The sequence below is a fragment of the Dipodomys merriami genome, unplaced genomic scaffold (genome assembly GCF_024711535.1).
Source record: "Dipodomys merriami isolate MVZ:Mamm:240054 unplaced genomic scaffold, mDipMer1.0.p SCAF_13, whole genome shotgun sequence".
In the NCBI taxonomy this organism is placed as follows: domain Eukaryota; kingdom Metazoa; phylum Chordata; class Mammalia; order Rodentia; family Heteromyidae; genus Dipodomys; species Dipodomys merriami.
The window spans coordinates 25,215,659-25,234,821 of record NW_027202604.1 but is presented as its reverse complement, the minus strand read 5'-3'; the positions used below and the strand labels follow the sequence as shown (position 1 = coordinate 25,234,821).

At 39.6% G+C, this 19,163-nt stretch overlaps 1 protein-coding gene across 4 annotated transcripts in view; it reads right to left on the bottom strand.

Annotated features, from left to right (window-relative positions):
* The window catches only part of Tafa1 (TAFA chemokine like family member 1), a 494,630-nt gene extending 476,851 nt beyond the window's left edge, over nucleotides 1-17,779 (bottom strand). The window contains exons 1-2 of one of the 4 annotated variants that reach the window (XM_070018926.1): nucleotides 17,317-17,779; nucleotides 15,170-15,290 (exon numbers count right to left, since the gene is read on the bottom strand). In XM_070018926.1, the coding sequence (XP_069875027.1) occupies nucleotides 15,170-15,287 (118 nt within the window). In that variant the 5' untranslated portion in view covers nucleotides 15,288-15,290; nucleotides 17,317-17,779. Of the gene's footprint in view, nucleotides 1-15,169; nucleotides 15,291-15,382; nucleotides 15,734-16,076; nucleotides 16,119-17,316 lie in introns of those variants that run through there. The other 3 variants (XM_070018923.1, XM_070018924.1, XM_070018925.1) reach the window with 3 other exon arrangements.
* Between the last annotated feature and the right edge of the window lie 1,384 nt (nucleotides 17,780-19,163).

Sequence of the window (19,163 nt, the reverse complement as noted above, 5' to 3'; positions counted from 1 at the left end):
AGAAAGACAAGGACGGACACTACATATTAATAAAGGGAACAATCCAAGAGGAGGATATAACCATCATCAACTTATATGCCCCAAATATTGGTGCACCCAGATATGTCAAACAAATGCTCTCAAACTTACAGAATAAAATAGATCCCAATACGATAATACTAGGAGACTTTAACACACCACTCTCACCAAAGGACAGGTCTACCAACCAGAGGATTGGCAAAGAAGCTACCGAATTAAGAGAGGCCATACTGCAAGCGGAATTAACTGACATCTACCGAGTATTTCACCCTAAAACAACACAGTACACATTCTTCTCAGCAGCTCATGGAACTTTCTCCAAAATAGACCATATCATAGTTCATGCAAGGAACTTAAGCAAATACAAAGGGATCGACATAATCCCCTGTATCCTATCTGACCACAGTGGAATCAAGCTAGCTCTCAATAACAAAGCATACAGCAGAAATTTCTCCAATACATGGAAATTGAACAGCACACTCCTTAACAATGCCTGGATAACAGAAGAGATCAGAGAAGAAATAAAGCATTTCCTACAACTCAATGAAAATGAAAACACCTCACAAAGAAACTTGTGGGACACAGCAAAAGCAGTCCTGAGGGGCAAATTTATTGCCCTCAGTGCCCACATCAAGAGAATGGAGACAGACCAAGTAAATAATCTCATGTTGCAATTAAAACAGCTAGAAAAACAGGAAAAAATGGAACCTAAAGCTACTAGAAGAAGCCAGATAACCAAATTAAAAGCAGAGATTAACCAATTAGAAAATCAGAAAACCATAACCAAAATAAACCAAACAAAAAGCTGGTTCTTTGAAAAAATAAACAAAATTGATGGCCCATTGGCTAGATTAATTAAAAAAAGAAGAGAGGAAACCCATATTAATAGGATTAGGGATGCCACGGGAAACATCACCACACGTACCCAAGATATCCAAACAATTCTAACAGACTACTTTCAAAAGCTATACTCTCTAAAGGAAGAAAATCGGGCAGAAATGGATGCATTTTTAGAGAAATACAAGTTGCCCAAACTGAGCAAAGAAGAAGTTAACCAATTAAATAAGCCAATATCCTATAATGAGATACAGGAAGCTATCAAAAGTCTTCCAACAAAAAAAAGCCCAGGACCAGATGGATTCACAGCAGAATTCTATAAGACCTTTAAACAAGAACTAATACCCATACTCCTCAAGCTCTTCAGAGAAACAGAGAAGGAAGGAGCTATCCCAAACTCATTCTACGAAGCCAATATCACACTCATCCCCAAACCAGGCAAAGACCCAACCAAAAAGGAGAATTACAGGCCAATCTCCTTGATGAACACAGATGCAAAGATCCTTAACAAGATTCTAGCTAACAGAATCCAGAAACACATAAAAAAAATAATTCACTATGACCAGGTAGGCTTCATCCCAGAGACACAGGGATGGTTTAACATACGTAAGTCAATAAATGTAATCCAACATATCAACAGAGCCAAGGTCAAGAATCACATGATTATCGCTACAGATGCAGAAAAGGCCTTTGACAAAATTCAACATTCATTCATGCTAAAAGCTCTGGAGAAAATAGGAATAGAAGGAACATTTCTAAAAACAATAAAAGCCATTTATGACAGACCAATAGCCAATATTATACTTAATGGGGAAAAGCTACAACCAATTCTCCTAAAATCAGGAACAAGGCAAGGATGCCCACTGTCTCCACTCCTCTTCAATATAGTCCTAGAACCCTTAGCCAGGGCAATAAGGCAAGAAAAAGACATTAAAGGGATCCTCATAGGAAAAGAAGAAGTTAAACTATCCCTTTTTGCAGACGACATGATACTATACCTCCACGATCCCAAAAACTCCATCCCCAAACTCTTAGAAATCATAAATCACTTTGGCAAAATAGCAGGATACAAAATAAACCCACAAAAATCAGTTGCCTTCCTATACACAGATAATGTACAGGAAGAGAGGGAAATAAAGGGAGCAACCCCATTCACAATAACCTCCCGAAAAATAAAATATTTAGGAATTAACCTAACCAAAGATGTAAAAGAACTATTTAATGAGAACTATAAAAAGTTAAAGAAAGAAATTGCAGAAGACACTAGGAAATGGAAAGACCTCCCATGCTCCTGGATAGGCCGACTTAATATAGTAAAGATGGTAATACTTCCAAAACTAATATACAAATTCAACGCAATTCCTATTAAAATCCCAATGACGTACATCACTGAAATACAGAAAACAGTCCAAAAATTCATATGGAACAACAAAAGACCTAGAATAGCCAAAACAATTCTAGGGGATAAAGACAATATGGGAGGGCTATCCATGCCGAACTTCAAACTCTACTACAGAGCTATAATAACAAAGACAGCATGGTACTGGCACAAAAACAGACCCGAAGACCAATGGAACAGAATAGAAGATCCAGAAATAAATCCACAGGCCTACAGCCAGCTGATATTCGACAAAGGAGCCAAAGACATACAATGGAAGAAACACAGCCTCTTCAACCGTTGGTGCTGGGAAAACTGGGCAGCCACATGCAGAAAACTAAAAGTGGACCCCAGCCTATCACCATGCACCAACATCAACTCAAAATGGATTAAAGACCTTAACATTAAACCTGAATCTCTGAAACTACTGCAGGACAGAGTAGGAGAGACACTTGAACTAATAGGCACAGGAAGGAACTTCCTGAACAGAGTCCCAGGGTCACAACAAATTGGAGAGAGACTCGACAAATGGGACTACCTTAAAATAAAAAGCTTCTGCACAGATAAAGCTATCGCAACCAAGCTAGAAAGACAACCAACTAATTGGGAAAAAATATTTACCAGCAATATATCAGACAAGGGGTTAACATCCTGTATATACAGGGAACTCAAGAAACTAATCCCTCCCAAACCCAACACACCAATTACTAAATGGGCAAGGGAACTAAAGAGGGACTTTTCAAATGAAGAAATAAAAATGGCAAAGAAACACATGAGGAAATGTTCATCATCCCTGGTGGTGAAGGAAATGCAAATAAAGACAACCCTGAGATACCACCTTACCCCAGTCAGAATGTCCCACATCCACAAATCAGCCAACGACAAATGCTGGAGGGGATGTGGAGAACGAGGAACGCTATTACACTGCTGGTGGGAATGTACACTCATACAACCACTTTGGAAAGCAGTCTGGAGGGTCCTTAGAAAGCTAAAGATTGACCTCCCTTACGACCCAGTCATACCACTTCTAGGCATCTACCCTGAACAACAGGAACCAATATACAAGGACACGTGCACCTCCATGTTTATTGCAGCACTGTTCGCAATAGCTAGGATATGGAAACAACCTAGATGCCCCACCACAGATGAATGGATCCAAAAATTGTGGTATCTATACACAATGGAATATTATGCAGCCATTAGAAATGACAAAATAATGGCATTTGCAGGGAAATGGATGGAGCTAGAAGGAATCATGTTGAGCGAGGTAAGCCAAGAACGAAGAGACAAACAGTACATGGTCTCCCTGATAAGTGGATGATGAATCCAAAAGGTTAGGTGATATGACAAAACTAACAGGACTTAAGAAACAAAGAACTCCCACTCATCTGGTTGAACCACTACTAAATATCCCCATGCTGCTGATCACATATATGGTATATAACATATGAGCACCGTTATATATTACAGACTGTGATAGACAATTTGCTCCAGGAAAGTTAGAATGAACTTGTGACTTTAAATGAGCATCATTATTCCACAATACTGTGAATTTCCGGAAATTAAGTAATCACTTAATCACGATCAAAAAAAAAAAAAAAAAAAAAAAAAAGAACCTTGGGGAAGGGAGGGAGGGAGGGGATGGTAGGGGGAAAACAATGGAGGGGGTAACAATGTTCAAGAGGAAGTAGAAGTGTACTCATTACCTCACTCATGTAACTGTAACCCTCTGTATAGTATCTCTACAATAAAAAAAATTAAAAAAAAAAAAAAAAAAAAAAAAAGAACAATGATGGAAAGGTACAATGAGCTTACAGGTCACAAAGAGTCTGGCCAGAGTATGGTTGTTGCATCTTTGATAATTTACTGATTTGCTTTTCATTATGAGGCTGACTCTTTTCTTCTATCTGCTGTTACTTCTACGATCACCACTGTGCAATGATAAAGCAGCTGTCTGACTGGTAAAGCAGCAATCCAACGAGATTCAGGTGTTTTCAGATTGAAGGAAAAGATTCTTACATTGTCTTTAATGGAATGATACAAAATATTCTTTAACTAAGATTGGACTTCTAGCTCGTCAGGGATTCTGCCCCCACCTTTGCTACTGCCTTGGGTTAAATCTGCCACTCTTAATCTTTCTCAGCGCTATTTCCAGTTACATTTGATTAAAGTTGGTTTCTTATTGTTTTAATGAAAAGAGTATTATGGCATGATTTTTTTTCCAGATAAGGGAGGAACTCTGGAGAAGGCTAGCTAATTAAACTACATCAGAGATGGCTAAAACTCTCCCCTTCAATCAATCACTAGGTAGAGCCAAAGACGGACTGAGAAAGACTTTAAAATCACAACTGCAGGGAAAAAAATCAGTTATTGATTATGTGGGCTCATCATAGATGAAAGGCCAGAGATTGGCAACATGCATGCCATAAATTTGTTCTTCCTTTTAAACAATCTTAGGAGCAGCTGTCAAAAATGCTGCCCTATACATGTTTACCCAGTGACCTTGATTCAACTGCACCTCTCCACCTCTCCGAGATGTGGCAACTTGCATTTGCAACAGATGAAGAGATGTAAGAAGGCACTCACAGAGTTCAATTTAATAAGGCCTCATTTGCAAGCCTTCCCAGTAGTATGTCTCATGTCTTTCATCATTTCATTTCAGAAAAAGGGGCCTGATTTATTTACATTTCCCTATAGCATCTATTTTATTTTATTTGAGCTTCCCAACATTGGTCACTACTTAAAAGTTCTTGATAAAAGTTAACTTCAAACTTTCTGGAGCATATCACATTGAATCCCTTTGTTTCTTGGGTGATAAATGCTTAGAGGAGAAGTATATATGAATCACTGATTGCTATCATGAGCCTATTCATGTGAGTTTTTGTTTTGTTTTGTTTTTTTGTCGGTCATGGGCCTTGAACTCTGGGCCTGTCTCTCAGCTCTTCAGGTCAAGGCTAGTGCTCTACCACTTGAGCTACAACGCCACTTCCTATTCATGTGTTTTTATACAATGTTTCCCCATTGGCATAAGAATAAAAGAAAAATGTTTCACACCATGCAAATATGTTGTTGGGGGCTGGGGGTTTAGCCCAGCGGAAGGGCGCCCGCCTGGCGCGCCCAAGGCCCTGGGTTCGGTTCTCAGCCCTGGTTTAAAAAAGAAAAGAAAAGAAAAGAAAATATGTTGTTGAGGTTCACAGACCATGTACAAATCATGTTGCTATACAAGTATCACCATATAGGCCAGGTTGACTTGATGATCCATACATTGCTAGCAATAAGAACATAGATAAACCATTTCTAGGCCACAATTCAGAAATGACTTGCTGTCTAGCGTCCAACAACTTTACAACAAAACATATGCAAATATGCATTATTCATGCTATAGGGTTAACCAACCTGTCCACAGAAACCTTAATTGGTAATGAAGAAACTAAACCAACACTAATTTATAATTTAAAAAAATAAGGACCAACCACAGCAATTGAAAATCACTAACAACTTAAGACACCACTCATGATATGGTGATAACAAATTAGCCTTCCTGAAACTGGATGAATTCTAATTATTTGCATGCATGTTTCCAAGAGCTGGTAGTCAGTTTTTTTAGTGGGATAATAAATTAAGAAAGCTCAGTAAACTTTAGTTACATGTCATTTCCAGTAGAATAGTTGGTTTGCTAATAAGTAGCCTTTATTATTATACAAAAAAATACATATAAAATCTTAAATCATTTGTCCACAAAAAAACCTTAGCTTTCAAGATATATTTATAATTCTCTCTAGGCTGCAAACTAGATTTTGAGAACTTTAAAGTATTAAATTAAGAGTTTTTATATATATATAGGTATCACTGTGCTGTCTGGTGCTTCTATTTTATTACATTTACTGATTACCATTTCTCCCAAACCTTAATCTACAAGAAAATTAATTGATTTTTTAAAGCTGAGAGTCAACTGAGACCTCTGATTTGAACATTGGTTTCATTTATATAAAGCTCTGTGCTTACCAGAACCCCAGCAATACAATTCAGCTACAAACAAGGAGCTCAGATTGCGAGTTTCAGCCTGTTAAGCCTAACTAGGGAAAGGCCGAACATGTGTACATAATTTTAAACCAAGCCAAGACAGATGTGCCCAGAAACTCCCCTTTGGATCTTACTGCCCTTTTCTCTCCCTATGCTGCTTGCATAAAGATATTTGCTAAATTGTCTTAGGAATCATAAAATGTTGGAGCTGCAGATAATCTTGTCTGAGGTTTGACACTGAAAATCTGCAGGAACAAGGCAGCTCTCAATCAAGTTTCCCGTGGCCCACCTGACATTTACAAGGCAAGAAAATTAAGTATAAAATTCTAAGGTTCTGGATTGCCTGCAAATATCCGGTGATCTGCTCACACTGAAACTGACTCTGGGGAAGCTAAGGATGTGTAGACAGTCTTGGATTGCTTGGGCCTTGGACCTTGCCTCATGGCTGGCCCCCAGGCTGTTTCCACCAGTTACCCTTGAAGGTCTTTGTCTTGACCACCTGTGAAATCGTGGAGACACGTTTTCAAATATCTCAGCCAGAGGCTTTTGTTTTCGTTGTTTAAATATACGAAGGTAATTTTGCACGGAACCTTGCTACAGAAGATGGATAAAATGAATAAATCAGATCTTCAGGCAGCTTAGGGCTTCATCATATGACAGACTATACATCACTGTTAATGGAACGTACGGGTCACCTCCCTGGCACAGGATGCACATTGTTGATTCCTGCCAGCCCTGCCACTGGGATCCTTGCAAGCTGACAATTGTAGGGAGATTCTGAAAGCTGCAGCTTCTGACTCCTTCCTTGTGCTCTTTCCTCATTGTCAATGGGTATGTTACAAGGCTCACTGTGGTCCATTCCCACCCATGTTATTGTTATTATTTGGTTTACAATGAGGTTTCAATTTAATAAGTCAGGTTTTGAGTACAATGCACCTTGATCAGTGTCATCTGTATCCGTCCCCAATACTGGGATTTTAAAAGGATATAAAGCCTCATGTTTAGGTAAAGCCTGTTTGATTCACAGACATGTATGGAATAGCTACCCAATATTTTATTCAGTGGAAAGTATGATCTTGGAGCCCCATGGTGCTAACCCAGGATATGCAGTTAATATCAAGAGCATTGATGTACTATTGATGTACCATTTAAGTTGTTCATCTAAATCTGAGAGCTAAAATCTTATGTTCGCTTCAAAGCATATAACTCAGCTGGTCCAGTCCACAAGTAAGAAACAAGAAAACTCATCAGGATGTGTAAAGATTTGGTTGGCTTAGACTTCTTACTGAATAGTGAGAAGCATCCTAGAATGAAGATCTAGCCAAGACGGCATAAAAGGTAAATGAGGTAAATGTAGGTAGAAGCGTGACTAGAACAGTAGCCATAGCTGGGGGCGGAGATGGGAGGTTTTCTGCTCTTCTGCCTCAGAGTAACACTTGGTTTGACTCCTTCTATACATTAAGCAAAGAGGCTCCTAATGAATACACATCTGAGCATTCAATCTATGTTCTGAAAGAAAATCTCTACCACCCCCCCACACACACACCAAAAACAAAAACCAAAAAAAGGAAACAAAACAAAACAAAACACCTTCTCTTTTATTTCTCAGGACCTTTGTTGCATGAAAATAGGAAAGGAAAAAGAACTAGTGAGCTAAGATATCCCTATGTGCTTTGAGGACATTATCTTTGGAGAAATTCAATTACTTTAAATAAACTATTAATAAAATGATTCATTTTCTCATTACCCTAAAGATGGGGAAAGTTGCTTGTCTAGCTTCAGGCTCTCTCTGCTAAAAATAATAATAGTAATAATTTTTCTCTTGCAATCAAAATACTTGGCAAGTTAAAGGCCTCTTCTTACTTGCTAAGAGAAGTTTCTTTTTCAGTCCCTCAAGAATATCCTTATACGATTTTGTTTTTAATTGTATGAGTGCAAAAAAGCCCAGAAAATCTTTAGGGATTTAAAACACATTTATATGTACTTTATTCTACATGTTTTATATTAATAAGTGCATCCTTGTAAAGTTTATGTGATTCTTTTGATTAAAGGAAAACTGTCAAATATTGAACTGAGCCAAATGTTTACACCAAAATATGTACGCCCATGCACATACATACTATACCACTCATTCAGTGTTCTATATCACTCCACAGCTGAGTAGTCTCCAAAGTGCAAACACACACACATATACACACACATCCTTATATTCACACAAGCAAATACTCACAAGTAGTAATAATTAGTGGAGTTTGAACCCTTCCCAAATATCATTGCTCTCTTCCTTAATGATGTAACAAATGTTGTCTGAGCACCTACTATAAGCCAAGTATATCAGAAGTAGAAACAAAGAACAAAGACAACAAGATTCCAGACTTGTTTGACCCTCACTTTTCAATACATGTGATCCAGACATGCAGTGTAAATGATATCTGCATTTTTTAAGTCATGGAAAATTTTAGAAAATTTTAATTTTGAAAATACTTTGACCGATGTCTTGTCCTGGAAAAGACATGCCCCAGTGAACATCTCCCCAGAAGCTAATCAACCCCTCTTTTCCAAGGGGCATTTGAAGGAACAATGTTTCACAAACTGTAATTTGAATAGTCCCAGCCTAGACACTGCATGAGACTCAGGCTCTTAAAAGGAAAAATGTCTCATGATACTTTCCCACCTTTATCGCTCCTTTATCCCCACTGAGAAACACTGTGCGGTATGTTTCTACTTTTATTATTAAGACCCTACAGCTAATATTTTAAGCTTCTTTTTGTTAAATACAATAGATGTTTCATACTAAATGAATGCAACAAAAAACCCATAGATTTATAAGAGGTTAAAAAAAAAAGGTCAGCCATTTCAGTTCTCTCGCTAAATTTAAAAAAAATAGTAGAGAAAGAAAGTTTATACTTCTTTGATATTCTTGGTGTAAATGCTAATATAACTTAGTTCTCCAAAATTATTGTGAAGTGGATTCTTTGTCACCTTGTTTTCTTCGGTCATCAATATGGGGGGAGGGGGTTGCACATAAACAAAACCAATAAATCTCCTCCTTTGCAGCCTTCACCCCTTGTACCATTGGTAGGGTTAGGAGGGTGGGGGTGGGGGATGGGGTGGAGGGACTGTCATGGGTCACATTTCAATTGTCTATTTGGATACATATTTAACTTCTGGGTTTTTTTCAATTTAAAATTATTATCACAATTTCCATTCCTTAATATACCGATATGTTTTTCACACTTGCCCAATAATTTTCTTACCCTAACCATCTAGAAGTAGAAGTGTATGCCAAATTTACACTTATCACATTTGGAGAGGACGTTACGGAATTGCTTTTGAAAAATCTTAATTTCAGTGAATATTAGGACTATGAGGTTTTTTTAATGCTAATGCTTAAATTCAAAAGTGGTTTGTTGAAGTTCATATCACCTTAAATTATCTTTAAGAAGTTAGCCACTGATAACTAATGTTTACTTATTTTTGTTTGCACAGGTATAATATCTATTGTTATGAATGGATGCCACAAACTTGAACTGGAATTAACTGCACCTTACAGAGTGTTATAACAATTCTCTTACCAGTTTATGGGAGCAAATGGAATAGTTATTTGCACCACTACTTGGGCTTTATATTTTAGGGTTTTATCAAAAATCCATAGCTCCACTTTGGCTCTGGGATGAGGTCAATATCATCAAGCAGATGATCAATGGATTATCAGTAGCACTGGCTTATACCAAATAACAACCTGTCTGCTCTAATCCTTAGACCAATTCACTACGCTTAGCAAGCTGGCTCTGGTAGGCATTCTTGAAAAGCAACCACTGAATTACCATTTCCCTTACCTTCAAATTATGAAACAACCATTTACTATAATGTATCTTGGTATCCTAATGCATATTTCTTAAGTAGCTGTCTATAAAGTAAATTTGAGTGGTAAGGTAAAAATAAATGTAAGTCATATAAGAATGTTTCGTTTTAATTTATCAAAATATACAACAGTTTAAGCTGGGTGCCCATGGCTCATGCCTGTAATCCTACTCAGGAGACTGAGATCTGAGAATCTTGGTTGGAAATCAGCCCAGTCAGGAAAGTCTGTGAGACTCTTACCTCCATTAAACTACTCAGAAAAGGCCAGAAGTAGTGCTGTGGCTCAAGTGGTAGAGTGCTAGCCTTGAGCAAAAGCAGCTCAGGGCTAGCACCCAGGCCTTGAGTTCAAGTCCCAGGACTGGAAAATGAAATCACAGTTGAAAATGGATGGTTATGTTCAGTATATAATTCATAGACGAATATACCTACATAGTTTACCTAATATAGTTTTAAAGCTTAGCAAACATAAATTACATATATAATTCTATTCAATCATTATGTATAACATCTTCCAGATAACTTTCTCAATAAAACTGCAGTGACCAAAGGAAAGGTGATTTGTTGGATACTTAAAATTATTAGATACAGCATTTTATGTAGTGTAATTCATTGGCATAATTTTAAATTACTAAAGGCCTTTAAGAATTCTTTTATTAAGTGAGTTTTGAGATGATCTATATTTTATTATATTTCAGGGACATACACACACATATACACACTGCAGAGCCCAAATTATGTAGCCATTAAAACTGCTGTCATTGTTCATATATTCATGAAGATTAAAAAAGCTAATTTTAAAACAGAAAGCTACATTTGGTAAACCATTCCTCCTTTATCACCTGTTACCTGAGTGTTTATGATCATTGAGAGTTGAGACTCTCTATTCCATTACAAGAAAAAAAGCACACATAAATACTTTTGAGTCTCCATTGTTTCCTGTAAATTTTCTTTTAAAAATTAGCTGCTTCCTATAGGTCTTCTAAGGGAAGGGGGGAAAGCAAAGATATAATAGATATTCAAGTTGTTACAGTAACATCTTATATAATTCCCACATAAAAACTTCATCTTGCCAAATATTAAATTATTGAAATTATGACTCTGTTCATCAATAGCACATTTTACTCATTTATGTAATTTTAAATTTCACTTTCCTTTGATTGACTGTTTTAATCTCCCTTAACTAGGGAGTAACTGGAAATAAATGGTGCGTTCCTAATACCATAAATATGAAAAATAGAAAGTACTTAAGGGCTGCGGGCAAATACATTAAAACGAGCCAATTTCCTAGTTAACATATTCTCATTTTGTTTGTGTACAGACCCACTGCATAGAGAAAGAAGACAGATCACAAATCCATGCCCCCACAAAAGCATTGTCCTAATTTCATGTTATGACAGCAGAAATGGACCCAAATCTCTAACCATTTCCCCTGAAGGACCCTAGCTGGCGGGTGCCATCCAGGTGTAGCAGTCTGAAGGAGGGAAACATTGTGTCAAATTCCACTCATCTGTCAGTGTAGTGGATTATTTCGTAAGAGACTGAAATTGGCTGCTTGCAATGGGAACCCCATCAATCTTGCGGTGGAGGGGACAGGAAAACTGCCTATAAGAGGCTGGGGAGAGGAGGGGGGGACAGCCAGGCCTAAGCAGGTAAGAAGGCAGCTAGAAAGACCTCTCTCCCTTCTTTCAGGGCTCTGAGTGAAAGATTTGTCATTTTGCACATTTCTCGGAATACTTGGTATGCATGTGCAGTCTGCCTGTTCTTGCTTTATGAAAGAGGTGATTTTTCAAGCTTAGGCAAATGTAGCAAAGCTCAGGGTCTGCTTGGGGCCTCATTTTTTCTCATCATACCACTTGTTTTAAGCAATTGGAGAAAATAAGATTACGTGTTTCCTTTATTCCACCCCACCCCCACCCCCATTTGTTCAGCTATTTATTTATTTATTTGCTCATTTGGGGATGGGATTGTCCCAGATAACAGGTCCTGATTTCTTCCTGTTTGCATACATATTTTATTAGTGTCCCTGAAGATTTAAGAGGCCCAGAGAGAAATGCCACAAGTCTCATCAGACAAAGCATATTTTCACTTAGAGAATCAAAACAGATGATTGTATTAAAGAGTCTGACTGAAACAATCTAGACTTTTGCTCTGACAAAGATCTATCACTTTAATCTTTGCAGCTGTTGTGGAAAAGCAAAAAAAGTTGAATAATCATGTTTCACAGGACCAGTACACTGCCAGCATGAAATCACTGTAATCTGACTGTATGGAAAAGCAGGCATTTACTGTCTCGTCATTTCAACAGTAAGGTCAGGAAGGGCCTCAGAGGTATTAGTATTTGGGCCTGGGGTTGATTTCAATGTTCAGTTTCTTGGAATATTGGAGATACAATTTGATTTTTGCATTGATTTATAAGAAGCAATTTTTTTAGGTAGGCAACAGAAAAAAATGAACATTGAGTTTAATTTCATTTGGAATACAATGAGTTTCTCAATTTAAAAAAATATGGCACTACAAGAATTAGTCCCAGAGAGATATGAGTTTAATTATGACACATAACATTCATAAATACCCCACCAAAAAACCTGTAACAACTGGTTGACAGAAAAAAAAATATGTAAATGACCACAGCGAATGACTGTATTTCATGATTATATACACATAGACTATACAATAACCTTGTGGCATTTGGTAGTCTTTTCTGGCTATTTACCACTAAAACAGGGTATTATTCTGTCCATTATTCTATGTGGATTATTAGCCACATGAGCAACAACTTGACTCATTCAACATCTCTGATCTGAACATCTATGAAGCCAGAAGTCACTCATCTCTGGTTATTTGTGAAGAAGTTTACAAAATATTTTATTTGCAGCCCCAAGTTATCTTCAGAAGGGGGAAATTCGTTAAGGGAAGAGAAAGCGGGAATACTAAGGGACAATCTTTAATGCCTCCCTCCACCCCTCCACCGCCCACGCACCGTTCTCAGAAGGGCTCACTGAGTGCATGTATTATATTAAAGTAACCTGAAAGTTTAACAAATTACATGAAATATATAATTCGGCTTCAAAGGGAGGCTTCCAGGCCCCATCATTTGTACCCTAAGTGGTGTTTCCCTCTACTCCTATTGACTCTGGTAGACTCCGCTCTGGCTGTGGCCTCAACCCAACCTGACTTCCAAGGACAGGTATGTGCTGTGTGTCTTCAGATTAGTTACTCAGCCTCTCTGAAACCTCAGCAAATTGCCCTCATTTGCATAAAGAACAATGCGAATTAATCCTGAGAACATTAATAATGGGGGGGGTACTATCACGAAAAATCACAGATTTCTTTTTCCACACCACAATTCAAAGACATTGCCAGGACAGATGGGCGAGTATATATTTGGAAATAACCTGGGGACACCCCCCCACGCCCCATTTGTAACCCTCCACCTTTACAGTGAAGACAGACAGACAGACAGACAGACAGACCAATCGACCCACCATCAGGCTCTGGACCCTGGATGCAGAAATACAACCCTCTTTTCCATGCCCACCTGCACACATACACCAGCGCCCCCTGGCCTCCCCTGCCCGCCTCCCTCCAGGACCCAGAGCTGGGGACGCTGGGACGCTGGAGGGCTGCTGGAGGGCCCCAGGCCTCAGCCCGGAGCGCACACAGCCCCACCTCCTCCTCTCCCTCCAGGAGCAAGCCTGCAGCTAGCCAGCCGCCTGCAGCCCGGCAACACCGAGCTCCTGGCTGGGTGCGCTGTGCAGTGCGTGCTCGGCTCAGCCAGCTCCAACCTGGAAGCTGAGCCCCCCCCCCGCCCCCCAGCTCCAGATAGCAAGAGGCGCAGCTGCTGCCGGGCTGTGCGGGGAAGAGCGCAGGGTCAGCGTCCCCTGGTCCAGGCCGGCTGCCTGGCTAGGGAAAGGCGGCGGCTGCAGCAGCAGCAGCAGCAGCGCAGTCCAGGCTGGACCTGAAGGAAGAGGAAGTCGGAGGGCAGAGGGGATGGGGGGGGCGGGGGGGCACCACAGCCACGAGGACTCCAAACTTGGGCGCGCAACTGGTCCCCAGAAGCGGCTGCACTTGGGCAGCAGAGCTTGGGTGGAGCAGGAGGAGGGAGGGCGTGCAATGAGAACACAAAAATGGCCAAGGCAGAAGCGCCCAAGGAAATGGCAGGAGATCTTCAGGAGAAGCCCCAGAGAAGGTAAGAGCAATCCAACCGGGAGGGACTTTGTCAGGAGGAAGCCAGCCTGAGAGAGAGGAACAATCCAGACTGAAGAATGAAGGCCAAGATGAGGTAGAAGGTAAAATGATGTGGAAGTAAAAATTCAATGAGGGGGGGGGAATGGGAGGGGGACAGGAGGGGGGATAGGAAGGGGGAATCTCACTGAGAGAACTTGTTCCTGAAACTGTCCCCTCCCACCATTTCCCCCCCCCCAAAAAAAAAGTACAGGGCAAAGAAAATAAAAACAGCCATCACTGAAGGTAGTTAGAAAAATAGAAAGGAAAGGGAAGGAAAGCAGCCACATGAAGGTCGACAAGAAATTGTCACTTTTCATTCCTTTCCATTGACAACTTTGCCCCTAAAGTTCGTTTTAGGGGCTAATGCTTTCACAGAAATGTTGGTGACATGGAGACTTGTGAGATCACAGTATCTACACTGTTGCTCTGTGTTTTGTTTTTGTTTTTTAACGAAAAGATGCTATTTTCCTTCCCTAAAGCCTCCACAACTCTTGGGAGTTGTATGTTGCGATTCCCCAGAAAATGCCCCCAAAGAATCACTTCTACTTCTAAGCATGTGAGTGTAGTTACGTCAAGAAATGTACCTTGTCTGAGAAATTAATAGAAACACCTCCAAGGCGTTCTGGACCCCTCTCCATCTCCCCCCCCCACACACACACACACACTATCCCCCTCCCCAAGCATACAGCCTATACTAGGTATTAGAATTCAGAAGTCAGCTGCCCACATTGTAGCGTCCTCCGTCCCTTGCATTCCATCATCTGTCCAAGGAGACCAAGGTGATCCTACAGGAGGCTGCAGCAGAGTCAGTGACTACCTTACCTGGTCTGTGCAGGTGGTGTTGCTGGAAAGTATGCTGGAGGGATCCATGGCAGAGCAGCATCGCACACGTGCTTATCCACAAGTAGAGGACCCAGGACATGGCAGAGACCATAGCCATTCTCTACAAAGAACATGAGACAAAAATACATAGGTGCGTATAGATGTATGTCAAAGTTACCCCTCGCTTCGAGCCCCCAGCTCCATCAGCATCACCAGGGAAGAAGAGAGATCTCAGTCGTCAGGTCCCTTTGCTCCTGGCAGAGCCCCACGTCATGATCTAGCAGAGGTCATAGCCAGGAAGTTGAGCTTACTAAAGGAAGACCTCTTCCAAGAAGGTCATAAATACAGTCTTTAAGTTCTGTATATGAAAGCTCCCAGGATGGCCAAAAAAAAAAAAAACCTACAATTTTTAAAAATTGAGATTTAGATGTAATTTTTGTACTATTATTGAGGCTAGCATTTAAAAAGATCCTATTTTACACAATACTCTGAAAACTATGGTTCTTCGCAGAGCTGCAGACTCTTCTTCGTTCTAACTTCATTGCAAGTCTGACATAAGCCTGGAAAGACAGAGTGGGTTCCTTTTTTTTTTTTTTTTTAATTCTACAGTCATGAATTTTTAATCGCAATGCTGCCTTCTAAACTAAGTAATCATTTCTCAGAGGCATGTTGTAATCTCCTGATAGAACCAATCTTTCTGGCTGGACTTTAAAAAAGAAAAAAAAAATTAGAAGGAATTGTCTTCAGCCAGACTGAGTTTCAGGTGTAAAATCTATGCCTGTATCCTAGAGCGAACCATAATTTACAGTATTGCTTTGCCTGTTAAGCTTCAACTAAGGCATTTGTTGCATAGTGTCGATGAATATGCATATACAGGTGGTGTATGTATTTATGGATGAACATATACCTTTTCTTAGGCGCTGAAACTTTGACAGTCTTATCTTCACCTCTGAGAGCCGTTGTAGCTACAGAGGCACAATGCTGCTACATATCGTTCTATCCCTCAAACAACACCTTATGCTGCATTTCGCCTTGCCAAATTAATCAAACTTGAAGTATCAGCTAGTGATTGGAGGCATGTTCCCACACAAGAATCCAGTTCAGTGTATGCTTTGCTCTTAGGTAGAAAGTGCTGGGCAATTTAATTATGATTTTTTTTCCCCTTCCCACTGTCAAATCACACCGTTCAAGAATTTTCAACTCTACATTAAAAACCCGGCAGTGACCTCCCAGGGTGGCCTCTTTATTTATGAAAAGTGGCAGTCTTTCAAAACCCGGGAGCTTGGTGCTGCAAGCAAAAGTGTACATTATACACATATATGTATATGAGCATATAATTCAGGATAATGAGGGGGTGTTGGAAGTTGAATCTTTCGAGAAGGTCTTAGGAGTATAATTGAGAAATGATGACAACTGTAATTAAGTGCAAAGTAGAAAAACATTATTCTCTACAGCATGGTGCCACCAGGACCCCGTCTGTGGTTCAGCTGGACCACTCACTTTCTAATTAGTCCCAATACCCACTGTTTACTTTTATATACAACATGCCTCGCCTCATTGTTTCCAAAACTACCAGGAAAAAAAACAACAGCTCCGTTCTCTTCCGTGGAGATAAACAGTAACACCCCCTCCTGTGAATCTTAAAATGATTTCATTTTATTTTAGGCTTAAAAAAATAACGAAGAAGAACCTGCACATGGTAGAAAGAGAAAACAGAGGTGACTATAGCATGCGTTCACAGCTTGGGAATCATTGCTAAAAGGCACCAGGAATTAATTTAAACTTGAACAAATCCTCCTCAAACTTAACAGTTCTTCAGTGGTCTCTCTTTCTCTTTCTCTCTTTCTCTCTCTGTCTCATTTTTTTCACCCATCTAGATGTTAGTAGTCACACAGATTGCTGTAACTTGACTTTTTTTAGCAACATTTTTTTTGTCTTTTTCTTTTTTTTTTTTTCATTTAACTTTCTTTCCTTCTCAGCCTGACTTGGGAGGCTTCCTAGGGGCTCTGAACTGCTTTCTCTTACAGAGAGCTCATTTCAATGTGAATAAGTGTTTCTCTTTTTTTTCCCCCAAACCACCCTTCCAGCCCCACACAGTACTCTTTCTGCTTTCTGAATCTTAAAAAATCTTTAAAGAAGCTTCTTACCTGAAAAATCCAGCCAAGAGCAGAGTACTCTATTAGTGTTCATTGGAAAGATCTAACACTTTTTAAAATCCATCTGTGCCACAATTCTGAGATGTTCAAAGAAAGAGCTTCCCAACAATCTTCTTTATCAGGAATTAAAAAAAAAAAAAAAAAAAAAAGGTGTTTCTCTTCCGATCCTATCTCCACAATAAAGAAGACATCGGGCTCAGGCTCGATCAGACTGTGTTGTCAGAAAAAGAACCAAGGTTTGAGGGGTGGAAACCTTGTCATTTTCACCTTTAAATCATCTCCTGGCGTCACCCCTGCCTGACGAGACCTTTGAAATGATGGTGCGGTACTGGATAGTGTCCTGATGAGAATCAGTGTACAGTCACTGACGGACAGACCAGCCCTACTCCCGTGCAGTCAGGACAGAGTTAGGCAGTGAAATGTAGGCGCTGGGCTGCTATACGTGCTGTAAGTAGCAGTAGTCTGTTTCAATGCATCCCTCCCAGCTCAACTATCACATGTCTTAAAGTGACATTACCCTCTATTACAGCGACAGTGGATTCTGATACCTGACCCTCTGACTCTTTAACATACTCAGGCATCTCCTTAACACTCTATCACCTGAATACATGAATTAGAGGTTTCTATGGCTATTCATTTGCCAAAAGAGTAAAGAGGCAGAAAAGAACAAAAGAAAGAAAACTCTGCAAAAATATATATATTGATAGTGTTCATGGGTGTTAGACTTCTACTGGGAAATGGGGAAAGTGAAATCTCTACCATTTCTTACCTCGCAATTTTTGTTTGTTTGTTTGTTTGTTTAGCTAGTACCTTACCCAGAATTACTGTTGGACTTATGCTTACTTAATTCTGTTGGTTGTAATTCTGTTGGTTGGAAATAAAATGTATTTGAAAAAAATATTAGCTTTTGAACACATTTAATAAATAGAAATATATCATTTTCAGTACCAACAACTAAGTTTGGCTGAAGAAAATATGCTCAATGCCCTTACCTCGCACCCCGCCCCCCCCCCAAAAAAAGGTTCTCCTGTAGATTACATGCTGGAATAAGACAGGAAAAACATTTGAGAAGTTCAGTCTTGTTTCTAGTACTATGGTTTGAAACCTGTCTTCTCTGGAAATATACTGTTATTGTACTTAAACTTCAAAGACACAGGTAAGGTGACCTACTTTTCATTTCTAGACCACACTAGTAATAACTCAAAAATACCCATTCAGCTGGCTTTACAAATCACTTGTAAAGTACCTACTATGGGCTTGACACTTAAAACAAAGCAGAGAACAAGATGAACTCGATCCTCCCCTACAGGGCTCCAGCTGCTAGTCTTTTTATATTGTCTCCAACATGGAGAGAGTTCTCATTTGCCTTGATAACTTTTCAGAATATCTCAGGACAGCCTCTTGCTTTTTACTGGCATTATAAAGAAGGCTTGATGCTGCCGCGCACATTTGGGGACTATTCCTTCTCAGGCTTCCCCAAGTACAGAAAGCATCCTTCATATTCACTATTCTTCCCTGCTCTCCTGCCCCTGATTTCTCACACTGCACAACTCACACAATAACCAGGTCAACCTCACCATGAAACTAATTTTAAGCTTGTGGTTAAAAGAATGACAAGGTTTTAATCAGTATTGTTTCATTTATTTCTGTGATCTGTGGTTCATAATTGTTTTCTTAATGAGCATATTCAGAAAGTTTGTAACAATGGCACAATTTCAAGACAAAAATGATGTTGATGATGATGATGATAATAATAACCACAGTGGAAATAGCTAATAGTTATCAAACTTTCACCATGTGCTATGGTATAATATAATCCTTTTGGGCTGGGAAGGTGG